At 42.9% G+C, this 14,841-nt stretch overlaps 1 protein-coding gene across 1 annotated transcript in view; it reads left to right on the forward strand.

Annotated features, from left to right (window-relative positions):
- The first annotated feature begins 7,743 nt into the window (after positions 1 to 7,743).
- The window catches only part of AGO2 (argonaute RISC catalytic component 2), a 45,871-nt gene continuing 38,773 nt past the window's right edge, over positions 7,744 to 14,841 (forward strand). Inside the window, exon 1 of the mRNA XM_040057664.2 lies at positions 7,744 to 7,864. Within this exon, the coding sequence (XP_039913598.1) occupies positions 7,834 to 7,864 (31 nt within the window). The 5' untranslated portion in view covers positions 7,744 to 7,833. The remainder of the gene's footprint in view (positions 7,865 to 14,841) is intronic.

The raw sequence follows: 14,841 nt of genomic DNA on the forward strand, positions 1-14,841 counted from the left end.
GCACGTTGCGTCACCCGTGACGTCACCACGTGTCCCTCCGCGCATGGCAGGTGCACGCGCGCGCTCCCGTTTTCCTTCCCTCCGCCCCTCAGCCCTCACCGCCCTCACGAGGAATTCATTTCTAAAGACCGAAAAGGGCGCTGAGCGTCGGGCCCAGCCGCTCCCGCAGCACTGCCAGGCCCCACCGTGCCCCCAAGTGCCGCATCCCCACGGTTTTTGTACCCCTTCAGGGATGCGGATTACACCACTGCCCTGGGCAGCCCTGCCACGGCTGGAAAACTCTGGTGAGACAATTTTCCCAGCATCCAAACTAAACCTTCCTGGCACCGCTTGAGGGACCCAAGCCCTCCTCCCCCACAACTATTTCAGATCTCACTGCCTCGCTAGAACACTCCATTTTCTGTATGTAATAAAATGGGAAGAAAAGGTGCAGAATAAGCTCTTGGTAGAGAACTCTGCAGCCTAATTTTTTTCCAGCCGAACATGAGCAAGAATTTCTTTCCTGTGCAGTGACCAAGCATTGAACAGATTGCCCAGAGAGGGTGTGAAGTCTCCCTTCACTGCAGATTTTCCAGAACTCTCTGGACACAATCCTGTGCCTGTGCTCTGGGATGGCCCTGCTGGAGCAGGGGGGTGGCACCAGGTGACCCCACTGCGGTCCTTTCCAACCTCAACTGTTCTGTGGTTCTGGGATTCTGATGAGCCTGAGCAAATTCTGGAGTTTTGCTCCAAAGACGTCATCGGATTGTCAAAAATAAATGTTCGCGCTTTTTTTTTGGTCATTTTGCTTTGTTTTGCTTTGTTTTGTTTTGTTTTTTCTTTGTTTTTTTCCTTTGTTTTTTTTTGATAGATGTGCATTTGATGAGCCACACCTTGGTGGCTGGGCAGATCATGGAACAGATTTCCTAGGAGCTGTGCTAGGGCACTCCTGAAGAACAGGGAGGTGATTTGGGACAGCCATGGCTGCATCAAGGTCAAGTCTTGCTTGATCAACCAAAGGGCCTTCTATGATGGAGTGACCACATGGAGTGCAGAAGGGAAGGGCTATGGATGTCGCCTGTCTAGACTTCTGTGAAGCCTTTAACACAGTCCTACACATCATCCTTCTGTCTCATTGGAGAAAGATGGATTTTATGGATGGACGGTTTGGTGTATAAGGAATTGGCTGGATGGTCACATCCACGGTGCAGTGATGACTCAAGGTTCATATGAAGATTAGTGATGTGTCCCTCAGATGTGTTTAGCACTTCTATGATTTAAAGCCTTCATCAAAGACCTGACCAAGGGGATCAGGTGCACCCTCAGCAGATTTGCAGATGACTCCAAGCTGAGTGGGGTGGCTGACATGCCTGAGGGATGGGATTCCATCCAGGCTGGATGGGGCTCTGAACAACCTGATCCAGGTGAAGATATTCCTGTGCATTGCAGTGAGGCTGGGCTATCTGACCTTCAAAGGTCCCTTCCAACCCAAGACAACTATCAAAAATAAGCTTAAGCCAAATTATTTCAAGCAAAAAGCTTGAAAGCTTAGAATCCTAAACCGACAATTTTCTATTAGCAGCAAAGTATATCCAACAGCCCGCTTTTGTAGAGCTCCTTTATAGAAATCTCAGGATTTATTAGACTGTTACAAGTAAAAACTGAGGTAGGCACGAGAGATTTTACCTCTTGTATCCATCCCTTCCTAAGGATCATAAACAACTGAGAATTTCACTAAACAAAGATTTTACAGAACTCACTGCTGGAGATGACAAATGCACAGTGATACAGGGCTTAATTTGTGGGTGTTTATCCCTATTAGTGGGGTCACCAGCTCTGAATTTAAGCATTTACTTAAACTTCCTATTCAAGGCATAGGGCAATTGTCTAGATTTGTATACCTAACTCAAAGCAGCAAATAAATGCATCTTTCCAGTTGGATTAAATATCCAGGAACCTCTGTCATTGCTGGGTGCTTGAGGATGGGATTTCACAGGGACTTGCATGAGCCTACCTTTTCTGTCCCTCACTCCAGGGCTGCCAAGGTCTCCTGTGCAAAAGCCCTCAGAGCTGTCCCAGCGGTCCATGAGATGATGATGTGACTGAAAAGTAGCAACAGAGAAATAAGATTCTTTTTCAACCAAATCAGCTTGCAAATGTCGCTGGCCTGGGAGATGAGTACTGGAAGTGTGCAAGCAGTCAACAAAACTATAGGTTTAATAGATATGGTTTTGTAACAGTTCTGATATAACAGTCCCTAAGCTAAAAAGTATTAGAAATGCTGATGGGTTGTTAAAAGTAAAATATGAAGACTGAAAATTTCAATGTGACATTCACATAAGCTTTGGCTTTGGTTGGCAAAGATGTTAATTAAATGAGATTTGCCTGCATCCTTGCTTCATGGCTGTCTTGCTGCATCTATTGAATGACGCTGATAAAGCTGCTCTGTAGGAGCCCAGAATAAAGTTCTGATGAAAACAAATCACTGTGTAAGAGAAAGCAAAAAAACCAAAAGAAACCCCAGTTTGGCTGCTTTCTAGTTTTTGCAAGCCTAGGTATCTGATCGGGATTGCTGGTTAATAAAGTTTAATTAATAAAGCTGGTTAATAAAGCAGACCAAGGGTCTAGCAATTTTCAGTGGTGTTTGCTTTTCACCTCTGATCCTGTAACTGTCTGTACTTTTACTGTCCAACACATCGCCATGCTTTTGGAGCAGAAGTCTCTGTTCTGCATGAATCTACAGCAAATAGATGGAGGCTTAAAACCCCGCCCCCAAAAAAACAAAACCAACCCCCCCCCCAACCCAAAAAACAAAACAAAACAAAACAAAACACAAAAACAAAAGAACAGGGGCGGAAAAAAAAAAAAACCCCACCCCACAAAAAAACACCCCACACAACCCCCCTTACATTCTTCTGTGTATTCTGCTGTCCCAGGGTAGTGAGTTATTTCCAAGCTGGTGAGGTTTAGGATGATCTAGCAAGCTGTTGCAGCATCACACGGGTCTGTCTCCATGATGAACAGAACAAGTAACTTGGCTATGAATCTTCCCTGAGGTGGATATTTTACACTTGGAGGATGGATGGTGAAGAGCAGTGGCAGAGATCTGCCTGGATATGCTTGTGCATTGCCAAGGAAGATGAAAACATCAGCAAGATCCGTCATTATCGTACACAAAGCAGTCAGCCGTTAGCACCTCATCCTGGATTAGCTGTGTGAACAATACAGAACTGATGCCTGAGCGGTAGAACATGACCAAGGCCTTTGGTGATCATCAGAGTGGTCAGACTCAAGAGGTCTTTACCAAGGAGACTTGAAGTTGATAGTTCCTTTCTCTTTCCTTGTCCTTGCTTAACTGATTATAACTTTCCTGAGGTGATTCTTCTCTCCTTAAGCTGCCTCTGTCCAGCTCTCAAGGCTGCAGTTTCTCAGTGACCAAAGGCAAAGTGTGGCCAGCAGGACCAGGGCAGTGATTGTACCCGTTCTCAGCACTGGGGAGGTCACACCTCGAGTCCTGTGTTCACATCTGGGTTCTTTACTATAAGAAGGACATTGGCGCCTGTCTGAAGAAAAGGAACAAAGCTGGGGAAGGAGCTACCTGACAGGAGGCTGAAGCCAGGTGGGTGTCGGTCTCTTCTCCGAGGTATAAGTGCTAAGATGAGAGGAAATGATCTCAAGTTGTGCTCAGGGAAGTTTAGATTCACTACTAAGAAAAATTTCTGCCTGGGAAGGGTGGCCAAGTATTTGAACAGGCTGCCCAGGGAAGGGGTTGAGCCAACAACCTTGGAGGTATTTAAAAGACATGTATATGTGGCACTTAGGGACTTTTTTTTCTTGGTGAACAGTCTCGGGTACAGCATTTGCTTCTTTTATCTTCTTTTTGGAAAGTCTTTTTTGTTCCTAGTAGTGGTTTTTATTTTAATTTTTTTTTTTCTTTCCGTGTAACTGAGTCATTACAACGAAGAACAAAACTCTGGTACTTAGAACTTTAATAACTAGTGTGTGTAACACATCTACACATCTCCAATAGGTGGTGCTGCATCTTTTCCATCAAGTTGAATAGTTGCACTGTTGGCCCTGATCACCTGGAAAAGTTGTCTTTTTGAGTGAACTGAAGTGAGTAACCTAATGATAATTAGTTGAATTTGGTTATTTTTAATAAATTATTATTGTGATTCACTTGACAAAAGAAATCAAATGCAGCTTTGTAGCTTGGTAGTTGATTGCTTGGTAGCTTGGTAATCTGATTATAGAAAGACAAAAATCAGGTTTTGGTCCCTCCACCATGGATTAATTGTGGTTAAATGTTTAATTGTTAAAATGACAAACAGTTCCTGAGCAGGGGACCAGAACTCTCAAAGTCTTTGCAAAATGTGAACACATTAGGGCATAGAGCCATGGACTTCTTCACTTTGGTTCTGATTTTAAATTCGTATGTAAAGCAGAATGCAGAATATATGACAGGTCTAATGCAGGTACTCCAGGATAACATTTAAAAGGCCAGTTGAGAGATGGCAAATATAAGCCTAAATCCCTTGCAAGGAAAGAATAAAATTTACATCTTTCAGCTCTGAGCAAAAATTTTTGCTACTGTATCATTGTAAGCAATGACTGCCAGACATTTATAAACTCTGGGGTTTTAAAATTAATTCCATTTAAAATGGGAATGGTTGTTACTTAGGGAGATCAATGTATGTTTTCTCATCAAAAGAAAAGCTGTATAATTTGTCACTGCCTATTTGTATGTAAAATATTTTGCCTACATTGCTGCTGCTGCTATAAATTATTTTAAAATGCTGCTTTTAAATACCATCTTTCCTTCCAGAATTATTCGAACACACCTTTTTCCAAAATTAAGAATTTCTTCTGTGACAGATATCAGTTCTGGGAAATGTCATCTTGAAATCCAGCAGTTAAGACAGGTATTGTGCCCAACAGTCACTCTTTCTTTTTTTTTTTTTTTTTTTCTTTTAGAAAAACATAATTTTGTGTGTTTAAGCAGCTGTTCTTATACTGCTATATATCTGTTAATACAGCATATAAAGACCATGCATAAAATAATGCTGTTACAGAGCTCTCAAACCTCTCTTTCAGAACAAACCTTTTCAAGAACTGAGGCCTTTTTTGGGGTGAAATGGCCCAGTAAGACATAATTAGGTTTCACTGTGCTTCAAAACAGCAGTTGTCAGTGACAGAAAGCACTGAAAATAAAGCAAGTGACATGGCCCAAATTGAGTATGTGAACAGAAGTAGAAGAGAGCTGGAACTCTCTTTCTTCAGATGCACAGAAATGCTGCTGGAAGTGCTCAGTACCATGAAAATACACCTGAGGATCAGCAGCGCTTCCACATGGGAAAACTCTGCTTAAATAAAACAAATTAATTTCTTATTTAACTGACTGTGCAGTTGTACAATCTTGTATAAACAGTGATAAATGCTTTTGCTTATTAAATGCTAAATCCAGAGAAATTGGCTTTAAATCAATGCAAGAAAGTTGCACTCCAGAATGTTCGAGTTTGCCATTTTCAGGGAACTTCTGAAATTGATTGCAGAGGATCCTGTGGAACCAGAGAGAAGTGTGGGATGAGTGTTTAGTATTTTAAAAAACCTCCCCTTATATTTCACGTGTCTTCTGATGCTTGTTAGCTTGTTATTTTCAAACTGCTACCACAGTACCACAGTGGACTTGTAGCTTCAGTGTAAGTCAGTGCTGATAAGCCAGGGTCACCAAATTAGTCCAGTGACCATTTCCAGAAAGATCTCAGTGTATTTTATGCCCTTTTCTTTCTTAAATGCAGGTCTAATGGGCACAATAGTATGTCTAATCTCAGAGGAAGTTACAGGTTGAAAAGATTGGTTTAAATATAGCATCAAAAAATTAGATGTTGATACAGAAACTGCATGTTTTCCTCCTGCCACTTCAGCAGAAAGGCCAAATGTGCCTCAGATAATTCTCTTCTGGCTCTTGTTTTTGGGGATTTTCCCCCATCCACCCTCTTTTTCAGCTTCTAGTAAGATTATATAGCATAACCAGATATTATTGGTGGTTGTGCAAAAATGTTATCCAGCTCCTCACAGGGAGGAAAAAAGCAACCCCTTTGCCAGCTCCTTTGTTTATCTTTTTGCTAGAGCTGCTTGGCTTTCCTTTAAAACTAAAGTTGACCCATAATTTTGTTCTTTACTTGTTTATAGTTACGGGTAAATCTTTACTTTCCAGCAATTTGAGAAGCCTGAAATGGAGACAAATCCAAAATCACTCCAGTGGAAACTCTAGTGGTGACAGTGGTTTCAGGAACAGCTCACTTGAAGTGAAAGCTGAGCTGTTAATAGCAGCCCTTGAATATCTGCAAGTATGACCCAAAGGGGAGAGTAAATACTTTGGAACAGTGAGATGCTTCTGTATCACTTGAAATATGAACTGATGAAGAAGGATATTAATTGGCTTGATGAACACTATAAGCTGTATGTTTGCCTTGCCCTTTGGCAAGACAATACTTGGTGAAGGAATTCAGTTGACTTTGACAAGGCTTGACTGTTTTGGGTTGAAAACTGCATGACTTTTTTAAAGGCTTCCACATCAACATGCAGGAGGTGATTGAGAGTACAGGTCATGGCTGTGCTGGAACTCTGTAAACACCAGTGGAAGTGAGCGTCATTAACTTGCTTTCTGCCTCCTTAGCAGATACCTGTCTTTCAAACCAAGACAGTGCATCATACTGATCAGTACTGTGCCTCTGTCACATCATTTCTAGTTTGTTTTCCCCAGTACTAAACTTTACATAAGTACAACCAGACATTATGTGGTTGTAGTAAACTTTACAAGTGTACAGTACCAGACATTATCTGGTTGTAGTGAACTTTACTACAGTGTACAGTACCAGACATTATCTGGTTGACAAGGACAATAAGGCAACCCCACCACAGCTGGGTTTCATAGATATGACTAAAAGTGGATGTGGGAATCCATGAGGTAATTGAGCTGAGGTTTTCACAGCAACAGGAGGAATAACAGAATATAAACAAACAAATCCAAATTTAATTCAGGATCCAGCAGTGTGTGTAATGCTGATATAATTACAGCATACCTTTCAGACATGTAACAGGGAGAGGTAGTGGAGAGAACGCTAGAGGCACACGGTCACTTCCCAAGGTCTCGCTGAAAGCCACAGGATGACAGGACTTAGTCTTAAACTGCGCCAGGGGAGGTTTAGGCTGGGCATTAGGGGAGTTTCCTCACAGCAAGGGTGATTAAACATTGGAATGGGTTGCCTAGGGTGGTGGTGGAGTCACCATCCCTGAAGATGTTTAAGGAAAGACTGGACATGGCACTCTGTGCTCTGGTTGGGTTGACGTGATGATGTCCGGTCATAGGCTGCACTCGGTGGTCTCTGAGGGCTTTTCCAAACGGACTGATTCTGTGACTCCGCGCTCAGAGCTCAGGCGGGGGCTGCAGGCAGGAGCGGGGCCCCTCGGCACGGCAGCGCGGCTGAACCTTGTCCTGCAGCCGCGGCCGCTTCCCGCCCGCCCGGGCCGGAGGGCGGAGCGCCCCTTCCCCGTGACCCCGCGGCTCCTCCTCCTCCCCTCCCCGCTCCTCAGTGCCGACGAGTAACCTGGATTCCCGGCCCTCCTCCTCCCTCTTTCTTTTTTTTTTTTTTTTTTTTTTTTTCCTTTCTTTTTTCTTTTTTTTTTCCCCTCCCTTTTTTTGTCCCTCCTCTCCCTTTTTTCTTTTCCTCCCCCCTCCCCTCCTCTTCCTCCTCCCCTTCCCCGACAGCATAGCCGGGGCTCGGGCTTGCTCCCTCCCCCGTGCCCTCCCCTGGAACCGCCGCCACCGCCTCCGCCGCCGCACACGGAGACATGTACCCGGGAGCCCCCTCCGCCGGACCCGGTGAGCTTTCGCCCGGGTTTGTTTTTCCCTTCTCCGCTCCCCCTGGAGCGGCTTTCCCGGTCCGTGTCCGGTGGGGAGCCTCGGGAGCCCCTCGCCCCCCCCGGCTCGGGCCTGGCTGGAGCGGCGGCCGCGCTGGCCAGGGGAGGAAGGAGGGTCAGGGCGCCGCCGCCACCTCGGGCAGGGCCGCGTGTCCGGAGGCCCCTCTGAGGGGAGGGTCGCCTTCCCTGCCCCGCTCCCCCCTCCCTCTACCGAGCCCTGAGGCCGGCACGGCTCCCGCTGCGGACCGGGGGGTCTCCATTTCCTCCCTCCCGGCTCCATCCTGGGATTCCCGGCTGGCCGCGTGTTCGTCAGCGGCCGCGCTGCGGTAGTTGTGCTGTGGAGGTGCGGGTGAAGCGTCCGCATGTCGGGAGCGCTGGGAGACGTGAGGGGCAGCGTTAGGTGTCCTCAGGCTCGCTCTATCGTGTGAGCAAATCTGGGAGCGAAGGAAAGGCAGACGTGCAAAGAAGGCTTAGCAACTCACTTAGGGATGTTTAATATCACTTTGGGGAAAACCAGGTTACTACTGTGCGAGTTTGTGCAGTTCATATATGAGACAATGTTTTTTGCCTTTTTAGTGTTAGGCTGTTTCTGTGGTGAGAATTCTTATGTAGAAACAACACTGTTTGGGTGACTGGCACCTAGTTTTCTTCTAGAAAAGTTTCAAAATAAATGGAACTTTATTTTTTGCTACTGTTCTCAACGGTTTTGCGTAAAATTCCTTTCCTTAGGGGGATAATCTAGCAAAGACTGGTGTAGGGTTATACAGGACTTGTAACTGAGATGCCTTTTACTGCTCCTCCTACGGATGCCTCTGTAAGAGCACTCATATCTTGGGATCCACAGTTAGGTGCTGGCTTTTTTTTTCTTTCTTTTTTTTTTTTTTTTTTTTTCCGTCTGACTTTGTTCTCTTGAAGGGGCAATAATCAAGAAAGACAATCAGGATGATTATATTCCTCTTGAAGTACAGCTCTTCTGTTTTTACTTTCTCACCGGGCTCTTGCTAGGACAGTAGGCAGACAGGTCCCTACAGCTCTGTGTGTCCAGGCTGATGATCAAAATCTTGCTTTCCTGTGTAACATCATTTGCACATTTCAGTACCAATAACTGTGTATTACTAGAGCTGCAATCCTTTGGTGGTTTCTGGTGTCGGGTTCTCTTGCTCAGGCACAGGTACACTTTGAGTTTACAGGTGCTCATGGTGGCTCACATCGAGCTGTTGCTGTGTTCACCTCCTGATGACAGATCTTGTTCAAAATTGTGCTTAAGGAGACAGATAATTAAAGATATTACCAGCATATGGGCTGAGAGTAGTTTCATGTGTGGGAGTCTCTTTATCTTTATTTACTCTCTCTGATCCCACCACTTTCCCTTTCACTTGGATTGATCTCCCAGCTGGTGGATGCTGTTTGCCATCAGGGACCCATGTTCGGTGTGAAAGAATGTCTTCTCCTTCCTGGAACAACAACCTCTTAACCTCGGGCTCCTGACACTGGTACTTTCACCAAGTTCTAGGTGGCTGTGTGTTGTCACTGGTGTGTGTCCTGGGCTCCTGCTGTTCTGTTGCCTCCAGCTAAGCTCATCTTGTGTCTTGTTTACTTCCGAGTTTATCAGTGTGGCTCAGCCCTTTTCCCCAGCGTGGCTCTGTCTGTGCCGGGGTAGGAGCTGTGAGTTGTTCTCCACCTGATGAGTGAGGCTCTGTTTCCTTCCTGTGAAATCATCCACAGACAGCCTCTGCAGCACCGTGGCTTCTGCCAGCCCAGACAGCTTCCTGCTCCACTCCACACATAAGGCAGGGCATCTTGGAGATTTTTATTAGAGTGTGGCTGCTCTGTGAACCAGCCTGGAAGCAGGGACTGTGAAGTCCCCTGCCACATGTTAATCTGAAAACTACAAAACCGCTGTGTGTGAAATGCTGCTCAGAGGAGAGAGCAGAAGTGTGGTTTACAACCCCTCAGTGAGGCAGAGCTGCTGTGAACACAGGAGAGCTGCAGCCTCTCCAGGTCTGTCAGCACATCCTCGACACCAAGGAAAGGCTCCATTCACCTCCGCTGTGTGCGGATCCCGCTGCCGCTGATGCGCAGGAGCTGCTTTGCTCTCCCAGCTCCCCTTCCCAAACTGGACTCTGCCGGTCTAAGGGTGTCCCTGGTCCTGGCCTCTTGCCAGAGGAACCCCTCAATTTCCCACGGGCTTTGCTATTTCGGTCTTAATTCTTTCTCTGGAAACAGTATCAAGGTGGCTTGATCCTGTTCAGGAGTATACAACTCCTACTGTTTAGGAGTTTACAAGTTGGGAGGCCATATCTGACTGATTTCAAAACCTTGTTGCTGAATGTGGAAAGTTTGTTCAAACATGCTGTGAGGTCAGGAGTAAGATGGGTTTTTATACACGAAGGGGTTGTCGTGAAACCGCTGTTTCCACAAATAGGAAATGAATGGTCCCTTTTTGCTTTTTACCAAATACTGTCTGAATTCTTGACTTGCTGTTGAATTTGCTGTGGCATTGTGTCCCTACCTTTTTTTTTTTTTTTTTTTTTAGCTTCAAGAAAATGTAAAGAATAACAAATCTGAAAATCTGAGAGGGAATTCTTTTTTAAAGAAAAAGCTTGATACTGCTACTTTTTGGTGTACCTTTTTTTAGAAGGACAGAAAAAAGTCAAAGTGGCATAATAAAACTAGTGTCATTGAGTTAAAAGACTTGATTAGAAGCTGCATAAGCTTCTGGAACTTGTACTTCTAGGTCTTAATGTATTTATTAATTCTTAACTTTGCACACCACAGATTTCTCTTTTTTTCTTTGAAAGGACATTTGGTTTTGCCTGATGCTGAAGGATCTATTTTATCATTGAAGCAGCAGTTGTCTGAAAAAGATTATGAAGTTGATTATAGCTTTGCATGTGAAATACCAACTTTTTTTTCCCTAGCACAAAAAACCAATTTTACTAAATTAGTGGAACTGTTTTCTTGTCATTTAGTTTTAAGTTACCCTTTAAATTGTGAATAGACTGTTGAAACTTTTAAGTCTGTTTTGGTTTTCAGTGCAGGTACTTGTTTTTACCTTTCATGTATTTTCTTAAGGATTTTGGATGTTGATTCTCTTTGGTAGTCTTCAGTCTTAAAATGTGGTGCAGGGAAGGGTGTGCTCATGCCTTAACTGGGGTAGTAGAAATGGCAATATCGTACCAGCGTCCTCTTGGCTTGTGTTTCAGTGGCAACAAGAGCTCCCTTATAACTTCTGCTAAAGATCTGCTCCTCTCATAAAAAAGCTTTTTCTCTTATCTTGGGGGTGGATGTGGACCTGGTCTTAATCTGCTGCTGGTACCACAGAGTCACCCAGTTTCTCTGGCTTAATTTTAGACCATAAATTAATGCTGAAGCTCCTTGTAAGCTGCCACACAAAGAGGAGGGAATGAAAACTCCCTATACAGCCTTAGCCTCTTAGTTTTTGTGATAATTGAAATTGCATTTGACAAAGTTACAGCCTACAAAACACAGCATGAGTTTTTCAAATTTATTGTTGTCACGACCAAAATATTTTCTGAAGGAAAGAAAAAAAAAAAAATCATTATTTTGCCTCAGATAACTGTGTTGTCTTCAGGTGGCTTAAAAGATGAGGTGGTTTAATGGAAAGAGAATTGGTGGTATTCGATGTGTCACCAAACTTCCTCCTTTCCTTCGTGAACTGAACTATGCTATTTGCTATTGAAAAGTGAAACATCTTTTTCAGCAGTGATTCTCTTGCTAACTCTGTGGTTACATGGGGTTTTGTACACTTACTTTTACTTCAGCTTGAAGTTTTTCACTTTTGCAGAATTGTTATGTGCTTGTATGTACTTAGTGGTGCATTGGAATGTGCAGAAGCAGTGCAGGGGAACACCCAAACCTTCCTGACTTCCAGGAAAGTTACTTTTTTCACAGTTTGTAGCCCTTCCTTCACTGCTATCACCACCAGTTGCCTCTTTCGCAGAAGGATGGAAAAGGCATATAAACGCTTTAACTCAGTGATATAAAATGCCTTAGATGATCATCTGATGTTCTTGTACCCCTTAGAATGGAATAGGAGGGAGAGATTTTTCCATTTCAGAAATCAGCTCTTCTGAGTACTTCTGGCCTTCCAGAAATTGCAGAGATAAGCTGACAAACACAGTAAACTTCTGCTAAATTGGCTTTGCAAACATAGATTAGGAACTTTACATGCCTGATGAAAGTCCTGTTCGTGTTGGCTAAGCCTGTCCTGATGACAGCTTCACAGAACTTGTAAGGCCTGTCAAAATTTTGGTCTTTTGCTTCCTTTACTTCATGTTTAAGCGAAATACTTGGTCCTATTTTTAGTGATGAAGTTTCTAATACTCAGCCTACCAGAAATTATTGCTAAATCTCTAAATGAAGAAAAGTCAGGCTCCAGTATCTTATTTTTGGTAAGTTATGAACTAGAGGGGGAAAAAAAAAGCTGGTGGAAAATATGACGTAGTTTTAACTGTAGTGGCTGTGGGTAGGGATCTGTTCCATGCATTGTCCAATTAATTTGTTTTAGTATCTTGCATCGTTTCTGATATATTCACAAAGCAGCCCACTAGAATGTAAGATATCTCTTATCCTATTGACTAGGGAAGCACAGCTCTTTGAACTTAGTGCAAAGGGATTTTTATTTTTTGTTGTTGTTTCCCCACATATATTGTAATAGACAAATTTGAACTTAAAATTTTCATTATACATTTTATACTGCAGAAATTGGGAAAAGACAGACCTGGATGATATCAACCCCAGGTAGAATGACTTTATGTAGTGTCGCATGTTTTACACCAGAGCTGTAATTTGTGAGTCCCTTTGGTAGCCATTTCTAAGAAGTTGTGCTTTGAAGAGCCTTTCTAGTAATGTTCAGGAAGTGGAGTTCTTTTTTAAATCCTTGAGACTGAGGTGATGCCTGTATTTTTACGTATTCAGGACTTTTTTAACCAGTGGTATCTTTCAGTCTGTTTAGTGATCACCACAGATTAGTACAATTCGTTTTAACCCCTCTATTTTAATTGGTTTGCTTTTATTGTTCTCTTTCAGAACAATATTTGGTGCTTTCAAATAAAAAGTCTTTGTGTCTGCATTATTTAATCTGTTTCTGTATTCTGTCTTTGCATTTCATATTAAGCAAAATTACTTCTCCTGAATATCCTGCTGTGCTGCAGCTGTGAAGCCACGTGGTACCTGGTGCCCAGGCTTTCTAGGAAGGAAAGTTTTTTTGTTTTTTTTTTTACTGTATGACTTAACAAAACTGTACACAGCCAAGGTGGAAGCAAGCCATTGATTTAGATGGGAAAGTACTGTGGATCCTGGCACAGTCAAGTCAGTCCAAAGCTTGCTTTGAGGTTTTTCTTTTGAATTGGGTACTCATTGAGCTGTCCACAGTGCTACCAAATTTTGTTACTATTTGGGTTGTGAAAGGGATTTATTTATTTTCTTAATCACAGGTGTGGTGAGAGTAATTTGTTCTCTCCTATTGTAACTTGTTTGTCCTGTTCTATTTTTTGTAGTGCTGCTCGGTTGTGTTCTGTCTTGTTGTATGGGAGTTTATTGCCACCTGCAGTGAAGTTGTTGGGGACCAGGTCCCAACATTAATAACTGCAGTCATGCAAGTCTCTGTCTTTGGGACAAGTATTAAAATACTTAAATTTTCAGTGATGCAGAACAACTCCAGTTGTGGGCTCCACATCTGCAGCTTTGGGCTCTACAGTTTTTCCCAAAAGCTCTTCTAGCACACTGAAGTTTGGTGTGGTTTTTTTTTTTTTTTTTTTTTTTTTTTTTTTTTTTTTTTTAATAAACTAATCTCAGCATGTTATCTGAAAGCTTGAAAATACACTTCTGAAACTTATGTGTATCAAGGGAAATTTGTAATTTTGTATATAGTCTAGGGAAAAAAAGTAACTTCTGTGGCCACTGAGAAGCCGCCTTGGCAGTGTTGGACACTGTGGGTGGTTCTGTTTGAGCTGCTCATGTCAGAGGTCGGAGTATTGCAACTTTTTGTCTCAGCAATGCTTTTTTAATGTTCCTAGTTTAGTCACGAAATGTACGCAAGAGCTTATTAATGTGAGAAAATAATGAAATTTAAATTTTCATTTAGTAGTAGGAAGCATGTGTGTGGATGTGCTAATTTAGATTTATTTTAAATAAGCCAATTTTAGAAGAATTCCCAAGAGTGGAGGTTTCACTGGCTCAGCTAGATCAATCAAAAAATTGTTTGAAGTTAAACCTGTCATGTAGATGAATAAAGCTTTAAAACATAATTATTACTGGGGCCTTGTTATATACATTCTGGAACTTGTTTAGCAAGTGTTTGCTATTAAAGGACAGGCATCTGTTCATACCGAGAGTGAATTCCTGTCTAAATGTTGCTGTGTTCTTGACTTTGATAATGAACTTATTTCATTGTTCTTTCATACAGCTTGTGGTTTGCACTGAATGCTCCCTTTCTGCTGGTTTTTGTGGGCTGTTTTTATCAATTTCTCTGTTGGTCGTACCCTCTTGTCCCGTCATACTCCTCCATCATCTCTGAAATCCTCATGGAGGACAAGGCTTTGGGAGAGCAGGGGGTTTCTCTTGTCTGAGGTTTTTAACTACCAGTGAAACCTAAGGTTTCACAATTAATACTACCTGTCAACTTCAGCTCTGCTGACTTACATATTTCTGTTGTGAAGTCTACTTAGAGACACAGGTTTAAAAAGAAAACCCAAAACCCACCAACCCTCCAAACCACAAGCAAAACAAAAATAAAATAGAGAAGAAATCCAGGTTCATGTAGAAGTGACAATGCAGAAAAATTAATTTCTTGGTGAACCAGTGCATTTCATTTTGGGAAGGGCTTCAGCATTATATGAGGGAGTTCTTAGGAATAACTCATAGGGATTCAGAATATTTGCATAAGGGTGTGTTGTTTAAAAAATCAGAGCTTCT

Source organism: Hirundo rustica, chromosome 1 (assembly GCF_015227805.2).
Source record: "Hirundo rustica isolate bHirRus1 chromosome 1, bHirRus1.pri.v3, whole genome shotgun sequence".
NCBI classification, from domain to species: domain Eukaryota; kingdom Metazoa; phylum Chordata; class Aves; order Passeriformes; family Hirundinidae; genus Hirundo; species Hirundo rustica.